Below are 23,123 nucleotides of genomic sequence, written 5' to 3' on the forward strand. Positions count from 1 at the left end.
GTCAAATGTAACTTTTGTTATACTTATATAGTTTGTACAAATTAATATAAAAAACGTTTATACTGATATTACTGTACACAAGGTGGCGCTAATGGGCATCACAGGCTGCTGTTTAACACGAAGTAGAAGAAGAAAGCAGCGGAAGAAGATGTGCGAGTTTCGTTTCCGAGTGACCTAACTACTTAGCTTCTTCTGTTAGCATCAGTTAATAATCTGTATCTCCTACAATGGAACTGTCCATTCTTACAATAGCAATTATCATTTTTTGATGGCAAGCTTCACATGTTTCACCCAAGAAGCGATTCAAAAATAAATGAGCGTTACTAGCTTAAAGCATAGCTAAATAGACTAGCTATTGTTAGCCTCTTTGATTGAGCTAGCTAGGCTGTCGGCGATTAAAATGAGTTGTCAAACGTTAGCTGCGTTGTGTTAGTATTAGCTGGCTAGCTGAGTATCGATTGCTAGCTGATTTAACGCTTACACATTTAGCTATCTTGGCTCAACGTTGGCTAGGTTCACTCTTGCAGCTCCTTTGGATGTTCAGTGTGGTAAGTACACGTTGGTATAAGCTAACTTCATATTATTTGAATGTTTTAGCCTTATCAGTTAGCATCTATCTCAACAATTAACTAGATCTCAGTCATGTTTGAGGTAACGGTGCTTGTGGTTGTAGCTAGCTTTGCTGTTGCTAACATTCTGTTGACACCTGACTTTGATGTTAGTAATGTCCAGCTGTAGGTGGCTGTTGCACTGCTGGGAGACAACAGACAGTTAGTTTCAGGACGGCTAGGTGCAAGCTGCTTATGATTATTACATTAAAGAATAATGTTCTGAAACAGTGCTTCCTTTATCCCACTATGATGAGGTGTGTCAAAAGCTTGGCAGTCAACTGATGCACTTTACACATAAGGACCTAGTCATTACTAGGTAGTTGGATTATACTTGTTTTGTAGTTTGGAACTAAAATGGACATTTAATGTCCATTTAGGGTATTTCCACACCCTTGTATTTTGTCAAATTTCTAGAGAACAAAAGATATGTCTTTAAGTACAGGACACACAATGGGTGTGGTAGAACATCTGTATTAAAGAGGGTTCTTCAGTAAGTCAGATGATCTGTGAGGACCACGAAAATAGCAGCTCAATTTCCATAAAGTTAAAAGCTGAAAAACATGTGCTTCTGGGCAGCATTTCCCACCCATCTTTGCTTAAGATTAAAAACAAATTAAAAATAGCAAAATAGCTTTCGTAATAGCAAAGGATATATTGTGATCTCTCAATTTCTTGCTCAAATGTTCTCACTATAATTAGCTTTTTACATCCATATCCCCAGCCATTATAATCATTATCTATTTTCCAGTGTGCTTTGCCCTGGTTTTTAGGATGTTTTACCACATCTGGTCTCTGCTGCTTTCGTGAATACAAATAACCACGTCCTTATCTATATAACAACAAACGAGTACTTCAGATTCAGCCATTATACATGGTTTACTCACATTTGTCAATTAAGAGAAAACTGAAATAATTACATGAATATAAAATCCGTCATCACTTGTTCTAGCCCAAACCTACACTAACAAGCCATCATATTCTTCTGTATTACAGTCAGGAAGTGACTCTTCAGCCCCATGTCTGCTGAGGCTTCAGTAGGCAGTCATGCTGCTGACTCTGCCCAGTCTGCTGTTTCCGAGCCTGCCTTCCACAACACAGATGAGTTTAGCAATCGAGGTCTTCTGGGGAGCAAATATGTCAAATTAAATGTGGGTGGCTCACTACATTATACAACTGTTCAAACATTAAGCAAGGAAGACAGTCTGTTGCGGAGCATATGCGATGGAGGAACAGAGGTTTCCATAGACTCAGAAGGTGAGTGGATGCGTCTGTCTGATGAGCACTAACACTTTCACTGGATCCACATTGTTATTGTTGAATGTCTTGAAGGCTGTGCCATTGATATCAGAAATGTTTACAGTATGCAATATGATTCCTTATGCCTTAATATCATACTTATTTCAGGTGCCTTGTTTAGAATTTATATGAATTCTAATTTGACAAAACTTTAGTTTTACATCAGGATTACATTTTAAGCCTTACACTTTTATCACAGAGTATTTTATTCAGATGTAAAACATGATTTATACAATAAAGGCAACTATGCACTGACTGATATTAACTTTATCTTGTGTAGCCTATAGTACTGGTTGTATAGGAAAGGTGTGTCTATGCTAGCTGTTTCCATAATAAATGACTGGGTGCACACTGGGGCCATTAGCCTACGACAAAAAGTAATTAAGATTACTGAAGATTGCAAATAGCTGAAAATCTGTTTTCCTGCTGGCACAGGTTGGGTAGTTTTGGATAGGTGTGGCCGACATTTTGGACTTGTTTTGAACTTCCTGCGAGATGGCTCAGTGCCACTTCCGGAGGACCACAAAGAACTGGATGAGGTCCTGAAGGAGGCCCAGTACTATCGGGTCCAGGGACTGGTCCAGCACTGCCTCAGTGCCATGCAGGTAAATAGCTTTTTGGCAGACTAAACGAGAAACCTAAAGACATTACTTTAGACCCTGGTGTTTTATGAAGGGTGTTTCACATTGTATCCACTAAGTTGATTCATTGATACTTCCAAACAAGTGCCGATGTATTTTATTGTACTTTCTTTCTGTTTGCCTTCAGAAACAAAAGGATGTCTTTGAAACTGTGTGTCGCATCCCCATGATCACCTCAGCCAAAGAAGAACAGAAGATGATTGCTACTTGTAGAAAGGTAAATTGCATTTTATCTCAATCAAATAAACCACTGACAAAAGTGTTCAGATACTGTGTACCAAGGGTTAAACTCTTTATCTGTCCAGAATTAAAAAGAATAGATGGTTTGAAGTGATTTAGAAATGAAAATTGTTGTTGTCTTTGTTTTCTTCTCAAGGAAATGTTTATCAGTATTCCTTTAATTTTATGTACACACAGTTTGTGAAGACAATGTTGTATTTATAGACTACATATGTTCTTGGATTAATTAGTTTCTTGTCTCTACAGCCGGTAGTAAAATTGCAGAACAACAGAGGAAACAACAAATACTCTTACACCAGGTAAAAGAATAAGGCTGACCGTGCATGTGTCCTACAGAGAGTATGAAAAACAATATGAGGAACAAGATGCATCCAGAACAAACTATCAGTGTTTCATGTGTTCACTTGACCTTCTCGTTTTAGCTTTCATTATTTGGAGTTTGATGAGAAAGTGCTTATTAATCTTCTCACTTTATATTTACTTCCTCATTGTCTCTCCCCTGTGGCCAGCAACTCTGACGATAACCTGCTGAAGAACATTGAACTGTTTGACAAACTGGTGCTACGATTTAATGGACGCGTCCTGTTCGTCAAAGATGTGCTTGGGGATGAGATCTGCTGTTGGTCTTTCTATGGTGAAGGTCGCAAGATTGCCGAAGTATGCTGCACTTCCATTGTCTACGCCACAGAGAAGAAGCAGACCAAAGTAAGCATTACATACACCAAGTCCTTGGAGCATTTTTAGCACAAAGATGGGAAACACCTCCAAAGATGATTAACTAACACATATCTGGGACAGAGCGAGGCTAGCTTTGCCTGACATTATGAGCCCTTTATGAACCCTTTCCCTTAGTCTGCATTTCTGCAGACTTTGCCCAAGAGAACTTCCCACAATTCATAGCAAGTTGACGTTAAACAAAAGGTAAACAAAGAGGGTGGCACATGGGTGTTCAGCCTGGAATATTACATTTACTCAGAAACATTAAGGATTAAAGATGGAACAAAAAAACACATGAAATCAGAAGAATGAAGCAGAGATTATATTACACAGATTTATCCATCAAACGTTTACTTTTGTTATTGAAGCTGTTTTAACAAAAACGAGTAAATAAAGAGTCTGAAAGACTTTCAGATCAGGCAGTAAAAAGTATATAATATATACCCACTATTGTACATAATGTATTTTGACGTTGACTGTCCCATTCGTATTTACATAATTTCAAGCCTCACAGTCTCTCACACATTTTCCAGGTGACGTCAGTAAGTCCTGAGGGTTCAGGGTTTAAGGCCTTGGGGGGGGGGGGGGCATTGGGATGAGGCCTAGCTTTGTATTTAACAGACAGCTAGAGAGCGATATCGACTCTCCCATCTAACTCTACGCCAGAAAGCCAAATAGGTGTATTTTTTTAAATAGCATTGTTGTATTCAAAGTACTTTATTATTGCTAATAATATTCAGCTATTATGGTGAACATATTAATGTTACTGCTCTGATTGGGAATCTCAACTGATTGTTTTTTAGGTTGAGTTTCCTGAGGCTCGAATCTTTGAAGAGACCCTCAATATCCTCATTTACGAGAATGGCAGAGGATCTGGTCCAGGAGGCTTACACCTCTTAGATTCAAGAGGCTCGGCTTCATCACTGGGAGCTGAGGAAGAGGGCGCTACGGGAGGCGAGAGGCGAGTAAGACGGATCCACGTAAGGAGGCATATTATGCATGATGAAAGAGGGCCCGGTCAGCAAACTGTGTATAAGGACTAATAATGTGAAACACGAGGCTCGGGAGAGTGAATTTATATACGTTTGTTTTTTTCTTGATTGCCAGAATGAAAGAGATGTCCGTGATCATAGCAATAGCTCGGTAGCTAGTTATGTCGTTCAAATATCTTCATACGTCACTGCACAGAAATGCAGGAGTCGATGACTGATCTGTAACTGAAGTAAGAGTTGTTTGGACATCAAAATGCTTCTGTTTACAAGAAAGCAAATTGTGTACATTATTGAAATAGGAAATGTGTAAAATTACCTGGGACGTGAAACTGGCATAAGTATTGCTTTTCAAATGTTAAGGAACTTCCTGTGAGTTACCGAATGGGCCTAAAAGCCCATCTCCCACCCCACCTGTTAGAGTGGGTGTTAATGATATGCACTGGCACCCTCCTCTGTTTGACTTATAGGAAACACTGTCAGTCTGTTTATTCAGGGTGTGAAACATCGGTGGCCTGTTCATACGTTGGATTGATCTGCTGCCTGGCAGTAATGAACAGAGGATGGTCAAGCTTAGCCTAGATATGTTAACACTGGAATAAAACTGGGTAGCTGTTTAAGGAAGGTTGTCTATGAATGAGATTGTTGAGCAGCTCCATTTTCTTTATTTAAATTATTACTGCTGTTGCTTCAAGATGTTTTTATTCATTAATTTATGAACCTAATTTATTGTTTGGTATTTAACTTTTGTATTGTATGCAATCTTTGTGTTAACTAGTGCTCAAGTGAGTTTAAATTGTTGGAATGATATGATTCACTGTACGGCACACACCAGATTTTAATTTACTCCTGTAAATGACTAAATAGTGTACTTACATTTCAGTTTAATGTTTCATGAGGAACCGTGATCATTTCTTTGATATTGTGTTTTATTCTGAGCCATGATCTTTCACTTTCGCTTTATGTTTTATACTGAACCACTGAAATTTGCTGCAGGTGATTGGCCATACAGTGATGATAGGCAGTTAATGCTTGGTTTTATTTGTATTCCCCCCGCGGAGAGGATACACATTTTCTTTCTGATATTCACCAGTGTTTTGAGTAAACCTAATCTCTCTGAATATTGGGGAAAGAAACATTGAATGAGAGCAATATGTATCTCAGACCCTTAATAATATCACCTTAGAATACCTTCAAATATGCACTAATATGACTTCCGTCCTATTGTGGTCATGGGAATGTTCTGAATAAATTACTTGTGAAATCAAACTGAAGCTTCTTGGTTTTTATTTTTTCCTACAAAATAGTACAATAAAGAACTCTACTTAAAAACATAAATGTTGACAGAAAACAAATGGAAGTTACCCGCAAGATATGTTTTACTGTGTTTACTTAATATGCTCCAAACTTTTCATTTATTTAAACTGCTGGTAAGAAATTTGAAACTTTATAACTTCACAAGAAGTTAATCTTAACAGATTCAGTGGCATGAATTATTTGGATGTTGTTCAACAATACTGTACCCTATTTACATGGAAGTCAAGATTTTTCTTTACCACTGCACTGTGACACATTGAATTAATAGATATTTGCACAATAATATTAATAAAATTAAAATAAATTCTAAATCTTTTCAGAAAACGTAATAATCGTGTAGAAGTTCTTTGTTGCTATGACATTTTGAGAGTTTATGAAACATGTTGGTCATTAAAGAAAAGACTAAATAAAGGTATTACCATGAGAAAAACGCTAAAATATATTTATGTGAGTGTTTGGGTTTATAGGTTTTATTTTGACAGGGCGTGGCGCGGGTCTGGTCTGGTCTGATGTCACTTCCGGTAACTTCCTGGGGTCTCCGCTGCCGCCAAAAAGAAACCTCCAAAGCCAGTAATGATGGTGTCAGAGAAAGAGGCGAAGGCTATCCGCAAGTTTGTGTGTGGTCAGCTCCGCGATGAGCCGAACCTCAGGTATTGTTAAAGCATTTAAGAGTGTTTGAGTGTTGTTTGTACCGAGAATAAGTACACAGGTCTGTGCGCTCCGATTGTTTGCGTGTTTGTTGACAGTTAATGTTGCTAACTTTGGTCTACAGACTGGTCTACGTGCAGTTAACAGTAATACACACGGGCATGTAACGTTACCTGTTAACTCATCCCAGGGTCATCAGTTAGTTCTAACCAGCTGCATGTTGCGCATTTAACGCCAACGTTGCAGTCGCTGTTACTTTAATGCGCCATTTCTCATAAAGACAACTCAATACGCAGACCATGTTGTGGTTTGTCTGGTACTGACTTCATCTAATTTAGAATCGGTATGGTGTGGGTATGTATCGGTTTTTAGATGTATGTATGTTCTGTTTTCAAAAACACAAAGACTTTAATTGATTCCCTGTTGCTGTGAATAACCTCTCTCTCACACACCATGATGTATTCTTTATCATTTCTAATTCCAGCACGCTGACCTTAGGGATTTTAAAAAGGCGATATCTGGCTCATGTGCGATGTGAATCATTAGGTCCAGAAGCCAGAAATATCATGAGACAGGTGGTTGAAGAGGAACTGATGAAAATGCAGGTTTCTGAATTCTTCCTACACATCCTGTTTCTTTAAGTGTTTTAGATTTGTGTAGGGGGGGGTCGTTTTTAGTTTTGTAGTTTTTACTCTCATTATGCTCGATTTGTTTTTCCTGCCAGGACAATGACGAAAATGGAAGTGAGTTGGAGACCAGCAAGAAGCCCCAAAACAAAAGGAAGAGAGAAAAAGAAAAGGACGAAGTGATAAGTGGGGAAGAAGACGAAGATGATGAAGAAGAGTCGACGGCAAAGAAATCCCGTCGTCAGTCAAACTCGTCATCAGGTAGGTTCCTTTGGTCTTTTATATGCGTTTAGATGCCTGAAGCTTCGACAGCATATTCTACTCTAAAGTTACTCAATAAAAAATGTCCTGGACCATCATCAACAGTAGGACTAGAGCTGCAAGAAATCAAAACAAAACACATTTTTGGTCATAACTCAAGAATGAATATGCTTATTAGGACAATTTCTCACAAATCTTTAATACACCGGCGCGAGGCTGTAATTCTAGTTTCAGTGAGTGTTGTTGCTCCGTTGTAAACCATTGTCTTTTCTTGTGCGGTTCATGACAGAATCGGCGCATGAAGACGACTGCAAAACAGGAAGTGAGAGTGAAGAAGAAGAGAGACTTAAATCTGAATCTGAGGATGCAGAGCAAGAGGTGAAAAAATCCCAGCGAAAGACAAATGCAAACAGTAAACAACAGATAAGTAGTGAAGACTCAACAGATCAGGAAATTAATAAGTCAGAAGAAGAAAACGATAAGAACGAGAGTAACTGTGAGGATGAACCAAAAGAAGTGGTGATTAAGAGAGCGAATGCTACAAAGAATAGAGGGAAAAGAAGCAGCAATACAAGTCAAGGAAAGAAAACACCACAGAGTGACGAAGAGAAGGAAACGGACACGGAGAGCAAGTCAGAAAAGAGTGACAAAATCAACAGCAATGACTCCTCAGACGACGGCGAAAAAGGTGACTGCAACTTTATTCTTGCATATCCAGTACTTCAATGTTCATTAATTTCATGTTTTGTTATGACTTGATATGACTTTTTGTTGTGTTATGCAGAAGAAAAAGTCTCGGTGGAACACAAAAATACCGACTTAGACTCGGATTCATCGTCACTCCCCTCATTGGAGGATGAACAGCATAGTGGGAAAAAACAAACAAAAGATGACAAAAAGAAGAAAGCCCCGAAGAAAAAGGAGAAGAGCGCCAGAAGTCAAAAGGTGAGCCTATGAGTGGTGTTATCAAGCTTTGTAAACATTTAATGAAGTCTGTCCAACCCTTTATATTGAGTAAAGGTGCCTCGAAATTATTTTGATCGCCCTCTGTGTTTTGAATGGAGTCAAGAGACAAAGTCTAAGATGAATAGTAGAAAGAAAGGGATAGCCAGAACGCCTGTGTATGTAATTGTAGGGTCTGTAGGGTTAACACATCTTCTCTTCACAACCTGTCTGTCCTCGGATTCGTCCTGCAGGATGACGACAAAGCTGTTGTGAGGCTCAAGCGGTACATTTCTCTGTGTGGTGTGAGGCTGAACTACAAGAAGCTCCTCGATGGCTGTCGCTCTGTTCGCTCCCAGGTGGCTGTTCTGAAGAAGGAGCTTGAAGGTCTTGGTGTCCATGGTCAGTGGGAATACATTCACCTTTCAACAGACCACACATTCTGGGCGTAATTGCTACATTTTTTTACATTTGCCCATTATAAGGTATCTTGCATGTATTTCCAGTTGATTGTAAGTGGTGAAAGAGTAAAGGGGATATTTGTGGCCTCCAGAAAACAAATCCTTATGTTCTGTTGTGTCACCAGAAGGCCAACAAACGCACAACAAACACAAAATGATCTAACTGTTCAGGCTGCCAAGATGTTTACCAAGCACCTACCGCTGTAGTTTGTTCTTAATTTCCCCATTTTTTTTACATTTGTCATAATTTCTACTATACAGTCAGATGGTTTTGATTTATTGTGCTTAAAAAAGAATATTAGACGAGCCCAAAACAAAAACCTTCAGTAGACTGTATGTTTATCAGTTTGTAAAACTGCAGTGTGTCATCTGTGAACAGTGTAAAAATGTAACTGTTTTAATTAGTTTAACTCTGGGAACTATTGGTTAAAGTGATAACGTGTGTGTGTGTTTTTTCACAGGTCAGCCATCTATTATGAAATGCAAAAAAGTCAGAATGAAGAGAGAGGAATCTCAGGAACTAGCTGAGCTCGATGTCGGCAACATCATTGCCACAAAAGGTAACTATTTGTTTCTTTTCTTGAGTGTTGACACCCATCAACAATGTGGTTTTCTGGAGGAAGAGAGTCATTGTTTAGTTTTTCTAAGTAGCCAAGCACAGTTTCTCACAATAATTCACTTGCCAAGAAAAGTGCACAATTTTGCTGTATGTTCCCCTCAAGTTGTGTAAATTCCATTTGTTGGCTTATTTATTGTGCATATCTCTAATCAATACAGGGAAATCTAGTTGGATCAATTTTAGTTCTAGATAAGCAAAAAAGTATAACTGCATTGGGCTTGGCAGTTATAGGATATTGGTGGGGGAAATGATGGTAACATTGTTAATGTGATGCGTACGTGACTGTTAACATAGTTGGCATTGTAAAAACAATAATCTTTTAAATTAATGGTTTGTGTCATTATACTGTACTTTGGTGAGATGAAGAGTTGTAAACATTTGCTAGTTTCTCAAATAGAAAACTCCATCATCCAAAACAATATCAAACTACACATACTATATTTGTTATATTTATATAAATATTGTGAAAATATTTACTGCGGAAGATAATGTGGAAACCTCTCCCAGGTCGACCGAAGCGCAGAGGAGCCTCAGCATGGCAGGAACAACGTAGCCCTCCGTCCACTACATACCTGCGCTCTCTGAACTCTGGCTCTGATAGTGACGAGGAAAACAATACAACCAGAGGGCAGAGGAGAGCCACAGACTGGGCCAACCTGCATGGGATCATCAGTGATGATGCAGAGAGCAACTGACGGAGACGTCTTCTCTTGTGCTCCGTCAAGACGACATTTGGATTTGGGCATTCCCTTTTTTTTGTACGACTTGTGTTAATAAATTATTTTGATACCATTACAAAGTATTTCTTAAACCTTTTGGAAAAAAAAAAGTAAAATAAGGTAATGTATTGTTATGGTAAATGAACGTTTGTTATATTTCAAATAAAGCTATTGTGATCTTATGGAACAACTATTTTATTTTTACCAGGGAATGAAAGCATAAAGCGTGTTGATCGAACTAAAAACTGCATATAAAACAGGCAGAGGACATAGAAGTAATTACAGGGACCAGACGGCAAAGTAATGCACTAGAAAAAATGTCGAAGAGCAAATTATAATCTTTTCAGAAATTCGGAGTTGCGCCACACAACTTTTATATTGTTACCCTTGGAAATGTGTGCGGAACGAATGTAAGAAGGCTCTTGGATATACGGAATATTTCGCAGACGGACCGCTCCGTCTTTACCGTTCCCCTCAAACATCTGTAGTCCGCACGCACTCCTTCAGGTCATTGCGATATTTCTTGTTAATTACTTCAATGGCCGCACATTTGTTGCGTGTTTGTGTGAGTACGGCAGCATTATGTTATGCTGTTGCTAATAAATGTGTCATTACTGTACTCAGACATCGTCTGGATGCAAAATAATAACTGCATGCACGTGACCCTCAACCTGCTGTACGTAACCCGTCTGTCACTGATATCTCAAAATATCAACATTACATATGTGTAGGCTGGATCAAAACGGCTTAAACGAATGCTTAATATATACTGTATTTTTGTAATTCATATTTTTAATGTTTTTGTTTTATCTCCTAGGTTGCACATTCTTGTCATCAAATGTTTCTAAACTGAGGTGAAATGTAATAAATTGCACAAGGCAGTGACTAAAGCATGCTTCTGCACATGCTCTATACCAGTACAGCTTCGAATCGTAAAATTGCATCTACAGTTAGGGTTAGAGGAAGAGGATTGTAAACAAAAAACGAAAAGCAACCCATTGAAGCAAAAAGTAACAAGGGACATTATGTAGTAATAATAGAAGGTATAGCCTGCAATCACCGAGCCAGTCCACCAAATTGGAGTACAGTATACTGTATGAATGGAGTGAGATTATAGAGATTTGTTTTTTCAAGGCCAAGCCCCTTTGCCACAGAATATAAAATTTCACACAATGAAAAGAATAAATATTCTACACCTCTTTCCTTGTAAATGATGGTATATTTTCTAAAGTTTAAACCCCAAACTACACATTTCATGCAGGAATGGATGATGATGCACCCGATGAGGCCTTGGCTGACTTCAAGACGAGGCCCCTCGGAGGATGGGGTGTTGCTCAGATAGCAGCTGCCACTGGGCTTACTGTATATGCCGTATGGGTGGGAATAGTCCAGCCAGGCTTCCGAAAAGTCCCCTTGAGGCTACAGGTATGGTCTCTACACCTTCATAACACTTTGAATTACGTAATGTAACTCTTCTTGTACAATCTGTACAACAATTGTTTTTATCTGAAGCTCTTTTAAATGTCTTCTAGGTCCCGTACATTCCTGCCAGCAAAGCTCAAGTAGATCATGTAATGACAATGTTTAGAGGTCGAAAGGGAGGCCTTGTGGATTTGGGATCTGGTGATGGCCGCATTGTAAGTATATGCACGTTTTTTTGGCTCCTTTTTCTTGCGCTGGTTAGCAATGTTTTTTGACCGTGGTCATTTTTAACCCTCGAGGTCTTGGAAGCACATCGGCAGGGTTTCACTCCTGCTGTTGGTTATGAGCTCAACCCATGGCTTGTTCGCCTGGCCAACTTTCATGCCTGGAGAGCAGGCCATCATGACGAAGTGTCATACCGACGGGAAGATCTCTGGAAGGTTTGACATTTATCACTTGTATTATGGCATTAGTAACACTCCTGTTCAAATTGGCAAGATTTCACAATATTACTGTAGTTTGCAACAACATGATAGTTGGATTAGAAATGTCCCCACTCCTAGAAGAAATGCAAGAACAACACAGTCTAACTCTCTCCATCTAAATTGCTGACAAAGGAGTTTCGTAACTTTATTCTTCCATTTGAATAGTACTGAAAAAGCACTGTTTTTTTTGCATGTGATTGTTGTATTTGTGCTTTTTAAAGATAAATTGTCAATAAAGTGGCCTATTTACAACTTACCTTGTATCTCATCACAGGTCGACTTGACAGAATGCAAAAATGTCACAGTATTTCTGGCTCCTAGTGTGGTGAGTAATATAATGAACCAATATAAACGAGAATAAAGACCATCTGATAAGAATTATTCCATAAGCATAATATTTCAGCACATGGTTCAGATTCATTATCATGGGTCAATTTCAGTAAGTTTCTGTTGACGTATACAGTAATGTTTTACTGTGCTCTTGTGTTCCTAGCTTTCATTACTGCAGCAGAAGTTGCAGACTGAGCTTCCTGATGATGCCTTAGTGGTAGCTGGTCGTTTTCCCTTCCCTGACTGGACACCCTGCAGGATTGAGGGACATGGTGTGGACAGAGCTTGGGCATATAGCATGCAAGCACAAAGACAGCACACCTTCAAGAAAAATGACAAGCTCACGGATAGCAACCTAAACAATGAACTAACCAAAGAGAAAGGATCCACTTGAAGCTACTTGGATGTTCCTAGTCTTTTGCACTCTATGATGGTAACATTATTTTATGTTTTAAGTGTTATTGAATTTAGTCATTATTATTATTATTGTTATTATTACTTAATATTTCTTATACAGGCCTATATATAATTAGACAACTTCAGAGGACATTTTGGATTCTATGATGCAGCTAGTTTTCTACAGGTAGGATGAACACAAAATTAATGTGTGATGCTCAAAGGCACTTAGTGCTGTGGAAATGTCTTCACCTCAGCTAGTGTGGAATGTGTCTCTCCAGTCTCTGGATGTGAAAGGTGACTAGTGTTTTGCCCTAGTCTCACAAACAGATTTTAACACTAAAAAAAAACATCAGGGCCCATTGTGTATAAAGAGTACATACAATAACTGATGCTTTTTCTCTAGATTTTTTAGTTTTTACCTTGCTGTGATGGTTTCTTCAACAACAAAAACAAACAAAATGAATTGCTCTTATCTATTTATGTATTATACATTGCCCGTTCTCATGTACCATGTCACTTTAATTCAGGTAACGTGTGTGTAGCATTTAGATGAAATCCCACTTTGGCTGACATTCAATATGGGTTTACATTGAATAAACATTGTTTTAATATATTGTTTAAAATACATTATTTAAACAAAATGCTGCATTAACTTCACGACCCACGTCTTTCCAGGATACAAGTAACAGCATTAATCTGTATGTTATGTAAAAGGCAAAAAGGGGAGAGAAATCTAAATGTTCTTAGAGGTACAGAGTCTTCAAATGGTGTAATAATGCTTGAAAGGTCCTGTAGATAATAATCAGTTTTGAGGGAGTAAACGTTTCCACGCTGCAGAAAGACAATATTATATGAGCATTTTGCATTTGTTTTTAAGTATAAGAATATATAAACGTAAATATATAAACGTAAATTTGTTTTTTAGTAAGCAGATGTGCTTTCACTTAAAAGTCACTGTTGCTTACTTTTTACATTTTTTTGCATAATGTTACTCAAAAACTTTGTCAGTATTTGTCAAAAAAATGCGGCAATTTTAAAAGGTTTTAACCGAAGATCGTGCTTTTATTATTGTGACCGATTTGACACAAGCTGATTGGTTTGGTTTATTTTTGCAGCTAAAGAGGAAGTTGCGAAGCAAACCCTGTAACCAGCACGCTAGCTGTATTCTTGAGCCGCCCTAAGCATTGAGAAGGGGAATAACAGGAACAAGCGCGCGTAGTATTATATATTTTATATAATTGTATTATATGTCAGATGTATAAGTTAAGTGTGCATATTCACCCGCTTTGAAATTATAAAAGGTAAAGGCAAGTTGTCGTGACCAACAGCCATAGAATAATGTCTGTTTGACAGCTAGCAAGCTAACGAAAAGTATGTCTTCATCCTTCTAGAGGAGCTAGCGAGTTAGCCATCCGCTGCAGCGTTAGCAGCTGGGTAACTTAGCTTCGAACCGCTTGACACAGAAAGCTAATTACCGTTGCACGTTTCTCCGGTGCTGGAGCCGGTGTTAGCTAGCGTTAGATGTTCCGCAAAAACAAGATTCCATATTTAACTAAACGGTAAACGGAATTAAGACGACAATGCAGACAACTGACCACCACGAGATGGATGATTCAGTCGTAAGCCTAACGTTAATTTAGTAACTGTAGCGAAAACGCGTTTTAATCGAGCAAGGTAAAATTAAGTAAGTCTTAAACGTGATTGTAAGTGAAGTCAACAATAACCGTTGCTATCTAGCTCGTTGTGTGTTGAGAATCGACCTCGGAGAACAGACCATGAAGAGCCCCCTCTGCGGTTACGTTAGCCAGCAACACCTTAGCTAACGTTAGCTACAGAATTGACGAGCCACAGAGCTCATGTTGTCTTCTTACTGTAATTAATCCGAGAACAAGTAAACTGAAGAAAGCATCTGAGCCAACTAAACATGGTAAGTATCATTGTAAGCGTCTTATTTACTTAAGCTAGTTATTCACGTTGTCGTCCTGTCTTACTTGCTAATAGCTAACGTGGGTGCTTAAGGGTTCGATTCATATATTTGAACAGGAATATTCAAAGTTGTGTTTGTAGTGTATTAAAATGTCTTTACATGTAGTTAATAGTGTATGATTGTATGTATTACTGTCCTCCGTGCCATATAACGGTCTGTGAGACGCCAGGTAACGTTATTTCACGGGATGTGACAGCTCGTTAAGCCATTTCAAGGTACAAGACGCCCATCTTGCAAAACGGAACATTTGCTGCGAGTAGTGTTGAGCCTCGGCAAGTTGTGGCTTATTTGAGGAATTCAGACCTGCCTGCCGCAAGAGCTACTCTTTAAACTCTCAATTTGCTATCTCGTTTATGCTAGGCAGGGCCCTACTTCTCCCACCTACCAAAGCCTGGTATTGATATAATGCAAGTGTTGAGATTACAACTAGATAAGACCTGTATGACCAAGACTGACGTTCTCATGCAATCCTCAATGCTGAACTAATCTTTACTAGCAAGTCAGATCGCAGTTGTGAACTGTAAAATTGCCACGCTGTGTGAATTATGTTTTCATGAGGCAATGCCAGTAGATACACAGCAATCAGTGATGCGTGTTCAATGACCAACTATAGCTATGTGTAGGTATGGACATCATGTGAAGATGTAAGTTTCCAACTCGCTGGATCTAAGGGGGACCCACCTGAGCAAGATGGTAGATAAGGCTGCAAGCACTGACATCTCACTAACATCAATAATGTTTCCTCCTCACATCAGACAACAGGGCAACATGTCATTCTTTGTCAACAAATTCATTTTGTATTTAACCTTTTTTTATCATCCAATAGGCTTCAGAGGAGTCATCGCTGCGCGCACTGGAGAGCCTTATGACTGAGTTCTTTCACAGCTGCACAACCAATGAGCGAAAGAGAGAAATAGGTAAGTGTACTGCCGTATACTGTGACATGGGTTTAGTCGTCACTGTAGAGTGTTTAATGTGACCTGAATTATTTGCTTTCTATTAAAAGTATCTCTTCTGTCACTTTTTATACACTTCCTGTACTGTGGCGCATTACTTTCAGTCCGTCTGTAAGTGAACTACTTCATTGTCGTGTACCTCTGTCATGTCTACTTCCTTTTTTTCTGCAGAAGAGCTGCTGAATAACTTTGCACAGCAGACGGGAGCGTGGCGCCACTGCTTGTTTTTTCTCTCCAATACTCGGAATGAGTATGTAATGATGTACAGCCTCACAGTATTTGAAGTAAGTCCTTGCGGTGGGAGATGCATATTTTCAGTTACGAGTACTGCCTAGAGTCCCCTTGAGGTTTTTATACTTTGAAAAAAGGAGAGTACACAGAAAAGGGTATTGTTTTGAAGTGCTGAGAACATAAATTTTTTTCACACTGTTGTTTCCTCATTTCTTTAATTCTGCTAAAAAAAAAGTTAGCTAAAAATAATGTGTAATACATGTTGCATGGGCTGAACGACAAAACATCCTGTCACCCCAATGACAAACTTTTACCTTTAATGCATATCTGAGATATGTATATGCTTAAATGAAGGTGTTTCATTTGCAGCATTAGGATTTTTAGTGGAAAGTGTTAGTAAAAATGTTTTCCAGAGAGCACTATTGTGTTAAAAAACATTTATTTAGTCATAAATGAATCATTACTCAAAGGAGTTACTGATTACACATAATGTTGAGAACTGTTGTAAATGATTGTCTGCATAAACGTCTCTTTCAGACACAGCTTTGACGGCTGATTGTTCTCTTTTACTTTCAGAACCTGGTGAACAAGATGTGGATCGGTGTTGCTTCACAAGACAAGATGGAGATTCGCAGCTGTCTGCCCAAACTCCTACTTGCGCAGCACAAATCGGTGCCCTATTTCATCCGTAACAAACTGTGCAAAGTCATTGTGGACATTGGTCGCCAGGACTGGCCAATGTTTTACCATGATTTCTTTACAAACACCCTTCAGGTAAGCCCTGCTGCTGTCGCTTCAATCATCAGTAAATAGTTGCTTTTTGATATCTTCTTAAATACTTAACAAAAGTTGACAAAGACACAGAAGATGCATTATAACAACAAGACTACAAAATCATAGCTTCTGTTGGACTAAACAATTGTTCTCTGAATATGGGAAGATGCTCTAAATAAGTGCCCCTCTCCCTTTACCTGTCCGCACATCTGTCACATTTATTCAAACTTTTTCAGCTTTACTTTCTTTTTATTTAACCCCGGGAGTTTGGAAGAATGTATTCTTTACAGTCTCCCAAAAAGAAAGTAGTCGATGTATGTTGTGAGGATGTGGCTGGACGTGAACAAGTGCAAAACGCTATATTATGACCTACAATAAATTCTACAACATTGTAGTATTGCTCCAGAGAACAGTAATGAATGGATTACATTGATTACATTTAAAAAGATAACAGTCCACATTGGAGGTCCCTCTTCCTTCCAAGAAAGGGGCTGTCCTAAGGGTAACATCACAGCTGATTGGACATGTCTAGTAGATATATGGTCGCAATGTATTGTGAATGTTCTACCTTTAGTGTTTGGTAACGTGTAAAGTATTTACAAAATATAATTCAGTAATCTTTATTGATAGAGCTACTGTCTGTTAATCTCTTGTAAACCACAGTTGATCCAGTCCCCGGCTCTGGCTTCATTGGGGTTGGTGATGTTGAAAACCACATCGGAGGAACTTGCGTGTCCTCGAGAAGACCTGAGTGTTTCCAGGAAAGATGAGTTGCGTAAACTTCTGCTGGAGCAGGTACCGACAGTGCTTGGACTCTTGACGGGTGAGAAGAACTTTTAATACTTAGTGCAAAAGTGATTTCCAAATGTACCTTTCATCCCGGTTGTAGTTGCTGGTAGGTCAGAACTACTGGTTGATACATGCACACATGGGTGTATGTAACTGAAGTCTGAGTTAACAGTGCAAGGGATGTAAAGGATAGCCTGAAAGCAAATCCAATTTTCAGAATCTACAGAAATGAGATTTGAATTTGGAGTCAGGCTGCCAGTCAGAACAAATGTTTTGGTTGAAAACCTTCAGTATATGTCCATAATTGGGTTCTTGTCACGTCTTGTTTTTCAGGTATTCTGGAGACCTATTGGGACAAACACAGTGTCATAGCTTCCACCCCTCCTCCCTCGCCCACCTCAGGGGAAAGTGGTGAGTGAATGGTCCTTTTAGTAAGATACAACTGCAAAGACGTGCTTGTAAAGTGGTGATAATCATTGAATAGTTATTGCTTATTTGTTTTTTCTAACATTGACCTCTGCGAGCATTTTATCGAGTCGTTTGTTGTGTGTTAACCAGACCGTTTCTTGTCTCTTCCATCCATCAGTGGAATTGCTGGGCAGTTTGTTTCAGGGCAGTCAGTACTCGAAGCTGCTTTGCCAGCCCATGGCAGCATTGGACAATGAGAGTCAGCAGCTCTGTTGTCTTGTTTTGGAGTGTTTGGCTCACCTGTTCAGCTGGATCCCTCTGTCCACAAGCATCACACCCACCCTGCTGGCATCCATTTTTCATTTTGCACGTTTTGGATGTGATCTTCGGACAAAGGCCAAGCCAGGATCCTTCATCTCCTCAAACTCCTGCTCGAACGGTCAGCTTAATCCTGGGACAGTACCACCAGCATCGAATGGAGGAGGGCGGAACGGGCAGCAGAGTGAGGGCACCAAGGGGGACCGTGCCCGGCTCGGTGTATACGCCATGACCTGTGTCAATGAGCTTGTGTCAAAGAACTGTGTTCCAATGGATTTTGAAGAGTACCTGTTGCGCATGTTCCAGCAGACCTTCTTTCTCCTGCAGAGGCTGACACGAGAGAATAACGCTCATACAGTCAAGAACCGCCTGCAAGAACTCGATGAGAGGTATGCCTCAATCCATTGGTTAACACTAATGTTTGTGCATACTAGAGAGTGTATTCTATCATGACAATGTCACCATGAGGTCTGCAATTGGTCATATTTACTTTTGATGTACTCCAAGCTAATGAGTGGTCTTGCAGTATGTGCAGACAAACAAGCTGCATTGTCACGATGTGCGCGCCTAGCCTTGATTTAAGAAATTGTATTACTATCAACCCGCATATACTATATGCAGTTTTTGTTGACTTTAATGTTTTGTTTGGTAAATGTTTTCTCTTTCATCTTGCAGTTACTTGGAAAAGTTCACAGATTTTCTGCGCCTGTTTGTCAGTGTTCACTTGAGACGAATTGAGTCCAATCCTCAGTTTCCAATTGTAGAGTTTCTTGGCCTGCTTTTCAAGTACACCTTCAACCAGGTAACGATAATTGTGTCAATGCACTACAGCAATGGTTGTTGATTTCTACAGGTTTCTTGAAACATAGTTTTGACAGATTACAATACCTGCTTCTCATTGGTTCAACAGCCGACCCATGAAGGCTACTTTGCCTGTTTGGATATATGGAGTGTCTTTTTGGATTTTCTAACGACCAAAATCAAAAGCAGACTCGCTGACAGAGAAAGTGTTCTAAATAGGTAATTCGCTCATATGCAATCGAGTGTATAAAATGCCTAATGTGGGCTTATTGATTTGTTGTTGCTTTTGTTTAAAAAGTGCTCGTTTTAATATATCTGTGTTTGGTTGGACAGGTACAAAGATGCCTTAGTGCTTCTGTTAAGGGAAGTTCTGAATCGCATTCAGTTCCGATACAATCAGGCCCAGTTAGAAGAGCTGGATGATGAGACTCTGGATGATGACGTAAGATTAATTTACATATATTTCACTGTCGTTTGCACATTTGTACTTATTATGTATGTCCTGTGTATCTCTACAAGAACTCAACAATAAAAGATAATATTATTATTAGCATATTAACCTCCTTAAAGGCCTTTACCTCCACTTCAGAGTCTGCATGTTCTTTTTGTTTGGTAACTATAGCAACAGACCGAGTGGCAAAGGTACCTGCGTCAGAGTCTGGAGGTGGTTGCCAAGGTGATGGAGCTGCTCCCATCCCATGCGTTCACTACTTTGGTAAGAGATCATTTCTGGCGTCACCTTGACATTCGGTACGGTGTTTAGGCATCTTTAAGGGGACTTCATTCGAGTGTTGGTGCACATAAGCTGCAGGAGTGCATCTACTTCTCTGTTTGCTGGGTTCTTAATATGTTTGGTGTCTGCAGGAATGCCTACAACCTTAAAACATCAAATCATTAAAGGGATAGTTCTGATTTTTTAAAGAGGTACTTATCCATAGTCAGTATTTTACCTATAATATAAAGATAAACCTATAAGGTAGATTGCGGTCGACACGCTTCCCAGTTTGGAGGGGCAAAATCATTCATCTGCTTCGTGTGTGATGACAGCTGATAGGTGACCTGCCCTATCGCTGTCCTGTCTCTGTTCAGCTCTTGTCTCTATGCCCTTAGAAATGCAGAATTTATGAACTTGTTCTGTATGTTGGTTATTAAAAGATCACACACACACATCACAGCGAGCACTTCCTCCGTTGCTGTGTGTGTCGCTGTTTCAGCCGTCAGTTCAAAACTCAAAATGTATTAAAAGAAGATGGATGTAATCGTTTCAAAACATGTTTTAATCTAAAGAAATATCCTGCTTCAATCCGTATTTGCTTGCATTCAGCCTTTCAAAAACATTTTCACTGTGGTCAAACAATGTCGCAAGCACACAAAGCACTTTTAACAGTGAATGCGTAATAATAATTATACATCTTAGCCCTTCATAAAACTAAAAATTTAATTCCATTAAAAATGATTCCACGAGTTATTGTTTGGAATCAGTTTCTCCAAAATAAGTTACGTCTTGAGTTCTGAGGTTAAAACACTTTGTCTTTCCATTCCACACTGTGCATGTTAGGTGTTTGTATGTATATAGTGTACTGTCGCAATTAAAGAATACACAAAAGAAACAGAATATTTTCACAAGGCTATTGATTTTATTATTACATGTTAAGAACTTTATTTTGATTTATCAGTAGCAGTCTCATCCTTATTCCTCTTTTCTCTCTCAAGTTTCCAGTCCTCCAAGATAATCTGGACGTATACCTGGGTTTGCAGCAGTTTATTGTCACCACTGGCACAAGTAAGTATTTGTTTTTTGAGATGCATTCGCATTGGGTGACGCTAATTAAACATCGTAAAATGTTTTGATGATCTTATCCCGTTGTCCTTCTTCCAGGTCGGAGGCTTAATATCTCGGCAGAGAATGATTGCCGTCGACTTCATTGTTCTCTCAGGGACCTCAGCTCTCTACTTCAGGCTGTGGGGCGCCTGGCTGAGCATTTCATTGGGGAGGTTTTTGCTGCACGTTTCAATGACGCCCTGGCAGTGGTGGAGAGGTCTGTGCTCCAATACTCTTCCAAAACATTAATAAGTGATTCATGAGTTTATATTTTAATGTGTTTCTAGTAGTACACAGATATCCAATTTACTCTCATAGAAGAGTAAACAAACTATAAAACATTCACATTTAAGAAGCTGGAATCAGATAATTTTTACTTTTTGTTTTTATGACTAAAATAAATTAATCGGTTATCAAAATAGTCAACAGTTAACTTAATAGCGATTAATCGTTTAACATATTCTACAGTCGATATTAATAAATCTTTAACGCTAAGTTAGTTGGTTTCTGGTTTGGCGTTTTGTTTAAGTTGTTTAATGTTAAAATGTATTCATTGTTTTTCATACTATTCCAAGTGGTATACATTTACAAATAATAAGTGGTGGTGGTGGTGGTTGGTTTCCTGTTGACTGTTGCGACGTTAAAGAGGAAATTCTCACCATTTGTTCCTTTTTCTAGGTTGGTCGAGGTGACTTGCTACGGCTCTCAGACGAGCCTTTATGACCTGGAGACCGCTGTGCCTTCTGTGCTCAAGCCAGACCTCACTGACGTGTGAGTATCACACGTTTAAAGCAAAAGCCAACATACATGTCACACTATTTGAATATGAGAACAGTTGTTTATAACAGTTTTTATTACAAATAACAAGATGACACTGTGCTGTTATCAAATGCTCTATGTAACTGACAAAGTAATAGGTGAATGGAGTGTTTAAATATATATAAACATAAATTTAGACACTTACAGACGCTGTCACCACATTAACAAAAGCCACTGAACAGCAGCTCTGGCTGTTCGCACAATGTTGGTGAAGTTACCTCCCAACAGCATTTAGAGCTACTGTTTCACAAAATGATTTTATTTCCGTGGCTGAGTCCAGACCAATCTTTATGTCATTTCAATGTTATGCTTCAGTCATGCTTTAGAAATTCATTACAAACATAATAAATACAATCATATACTGAACATATCACAAGTCATTTCAGGTTAAGCTGAAAAAGAAGAAGTAAGTTTGTTTTTTTAAGTTCATCGTATAATCATGTTCTAACTCTGTGTGTGTGTGTGTGTTGTTTTATTGCAGACATGCACAGGCCCTTGCTGCTTTGCAAGCCTACTCTCATTGGCTTGCACAGTTCTACAGTGAGGTCCACACTCAAAACCAGAGCCAGTTCATGAACCTCATCACATCTACAATAGATGCCAGTAGCCCACTCATCACAGCGAAGGTAGCTTGCCTCATGCTAATGCGTCAATATCATTTATGCAGAATCTCTTATTTGGATCAATAAAGACATTCAAATAGATTTTTCGGTCCAATAAAACAAAGTGCAGTTCATGGGTACTTGAACAATACAAATTGTTGGTTTCATGTTGAGTGGTTCATCAAGGGGGAAATATAATAAGAGGAATAATAACCAACACTTAAAACCTTGTTCGCAGGAGCTTCTTATTGTGTTCTTTTTCAACCTTATTCATCTGGTACTTTTGCTTAATATTCCCTTTGCTTGAGTGTTATTATGATAAAATGGGGCAATTTCATTCATTCCCATCTTGTACATAGCAGAGTAATTATTGTGATAAATTGCATTGTTTTTAAAGCTCCTTTCCACCTACTGTGTGACGTTAATAATGCAAGCAAGTCATTTTGAAAACAGGGAGAGGAAGATGTTAAGGATTTGGCTGAGATAGAGAAGAGACATAGAGAGTGTTGTAACCAAATGGTTTGTCTTTATTTCCAGGTACCTGAAAAGTTGCTGCTCTCAGCATGCCATCTGATGGTTTCCATAACCTCTACAGTGCGGCCTGTGTTTTTGGTCACTTTGCCAGCTGTTCGGAACATCTTCAACCTCATTACTGCAGAACATCAGACCCGCAGACTTCCCCAAGAGGTAAATGTTTGTTGCTTTTGTTTTGCATATATGTTGCGATCATTTAATGGATTTATATAGTTTTGCAACTTTGAATTTAGCTTATGAGTTGTTTTTTTCCTCAAAGTTTGAAGTTCTTAAAATGTGCTTAATAGAAGTGGAATTGAAGTAATTACTCTTTGTATGTTTGTGTGTATACACAGGCTCACATGTTGGTATGTAGGATT

At 38.9% G+C, this 23,123-nt stretch overlaps 4 protein-coding genes across 7 annotated transcripts in view; all 4 read left to right on the forward strand.

Annotated features, from left to right (window-relative positions):
- The first annotated feature begins 130 nt into the window (after positions 1-130).
- On the forward strand, positions 131-5,763 carry kctd13 (potassium channel tetramerization domain containing 13). Its single transcript, XM_076086223.1, has 7 exons — positions 131-548; positions 1,605-1,865; positions 2,343-2,512; positions 2,676-2,765; positions 3,035-3,087; positions 3,298-3,493; positions 4,309-5,763. Exons 2-7 carry the CDS (start codon positions 1,628-1,630, stop codon positions 4,546-4,548), a joined length of 987 nt encoding a protein of 328 aa, XP_075942338.1. The 5' UTR covers positions 131-548; positions 1,605-1,627; the 3' UTR covers positions 4,549-5,763.
- Positions 5,764-6,304: 541 nt separating this feature from the next.
- On the forward strand, positions 6,305-10,269 carry hirip3 (HIRA interacting protein 3). Its single transcript, XM_076086224.1, has 8 exons — positions 6,305-6,461; positions 6,944-7,064; positions 7,184-7,346; positions 7,636-8,034; positions 8,131-8,291; positions 8,543-8,690; positions 9,211-9,309; positions 9,876-10,269. The coding sequence occupies exons 1-8, from the start codon at positions 6,385-6,387 to the stop codon at positions 10,061-10,063; spliced, it is 1,356 nt and encodes a 451-aa protein (XP_075942339.1). The 5' UTR covers positions 6,305-6,384; the 3' UTR covers positions 10,064-10,269.
- A 270-nt stretch (positions 10,270-10,539) lies between these two features.
- antkmt (adenine nucleotide translocase lysine methyltransferase) lies at positions 10,540-13,334 on the forward strand. 4 transcript variants are annotated; one of them, XM_076086227.1, is made up of 7 exons: positions 10,545-10,763; positions 10,905-10,941; positions 11,349-11,512; positions 11,620-11,724; positions 11,809-11,949; positions 12,269-12,319; positions 12,488-13,334. In XM_076086227.1, the coding sequence occupies exons 3-7, from the start codon at positions 11,351-11,353 to the stop codon at positions 12,716-12,718; spliced, it is 690 nt and encodes a 229-aa protein (XP_075942342.1). In that variant the 5' UTR covers positions 10,545-10,763; positions 10,905-10,941; positions 11,349-11,350; the 3' UTR covers positions 12,719-13,334. The 4 variants fall into 4 exon arrangements, with proteins under 4 accessions (XP_075942343.1, XP_075942342.1, XP_075942341.1 ...); XM_076086228.1 differs by lacking the exon at positions 10,905-10,941 and having other exon boundaries at positions 10,540-10,594; XM_076086226.1 differs by lacking the exon at positions 10,905-10,941.
- A 530-nt stretch (positions 13,335-13,864) lies between these two features.
- The window catches only part of xpo6 (exportin 6), an 18,573-nt gene continuing 9,314 nt past the window's right edge, over positions 13,865-23,123 (forward strand). The window contains exons 1-17 of the mRNA XM_076086230.1: positions 13,865-14,650; positions 15,537-15,627; positions 15,838-15,950; positions 16,474-16,671; positions 17,335-17,494; positions 17,794-17,871; positions 18,047-18,575; positions 18,862-18,988; positions 19,097-19,206; positions 19,321-19,429; positions 19,610-19,702; positions 20,701-20,770; positions 20,867-21,026; positions 21,488-21,580; positions 22,110-22,254; positions 22,768-22,917; positions 23,100-23,123. The exon at positions 23,100-23,123 is cut by the window's right edge and continues 166 nt beyond it. Of these exons, the coding sequence (XP_075942345.1) occupies positions 14,648-14,650; positions 15,537-15,627; positions 15,838-15,950; positions 16,474-16,671; positions 17,335-17,494; positions 17,794-17,871; positions 18,047-18,575; positions 18,862-18,988; positions 19,097-19,206; positions 19,321-19,429; positions 19,610-19,702; positions 20,701-20,770; positions 20,867-21,026; positions 21,488-21,580; positions 22,110-22,254; positions 22,768-22,917; positions 23,100-23,123 (2,253 nt within the window). The 5' untranslated portion in view covers positions 13,865-14,647. The remainder of the gene's footprint in view (positions 14,651-15,536; positions 15,628-15,837; positions 15,951-16,473; positions 16,672-17,334; positions 17,495-17,793; positions 17,872-18,046; positions 18,576-18,861; positions 18,989-19,096; positions 19,207-19,320; positions 19,430-19,609; positions 19,703-20,700; positions 20,771-20,866; positions 21,027-21,487; positions 21,581-22,109; positions 22,255-22,767; positions 22,918-23,099) is intronic.

This window comes from Anarhichas minor, unplaced genomic scaffold (assembly GCF_050575085.1).
Source record: "Anarhichas minor isolate MPS153535 unplaced genomic scaffold, ASM5057508v1 ptg000007l, whole genome shotgun sequence".
Lineage (NCBI taxonomy): Eukaryota > Metazoa > Chordata > Actinopteri > Perciformes > Anarhichadidae > Anarhichas > Anarhichas minor.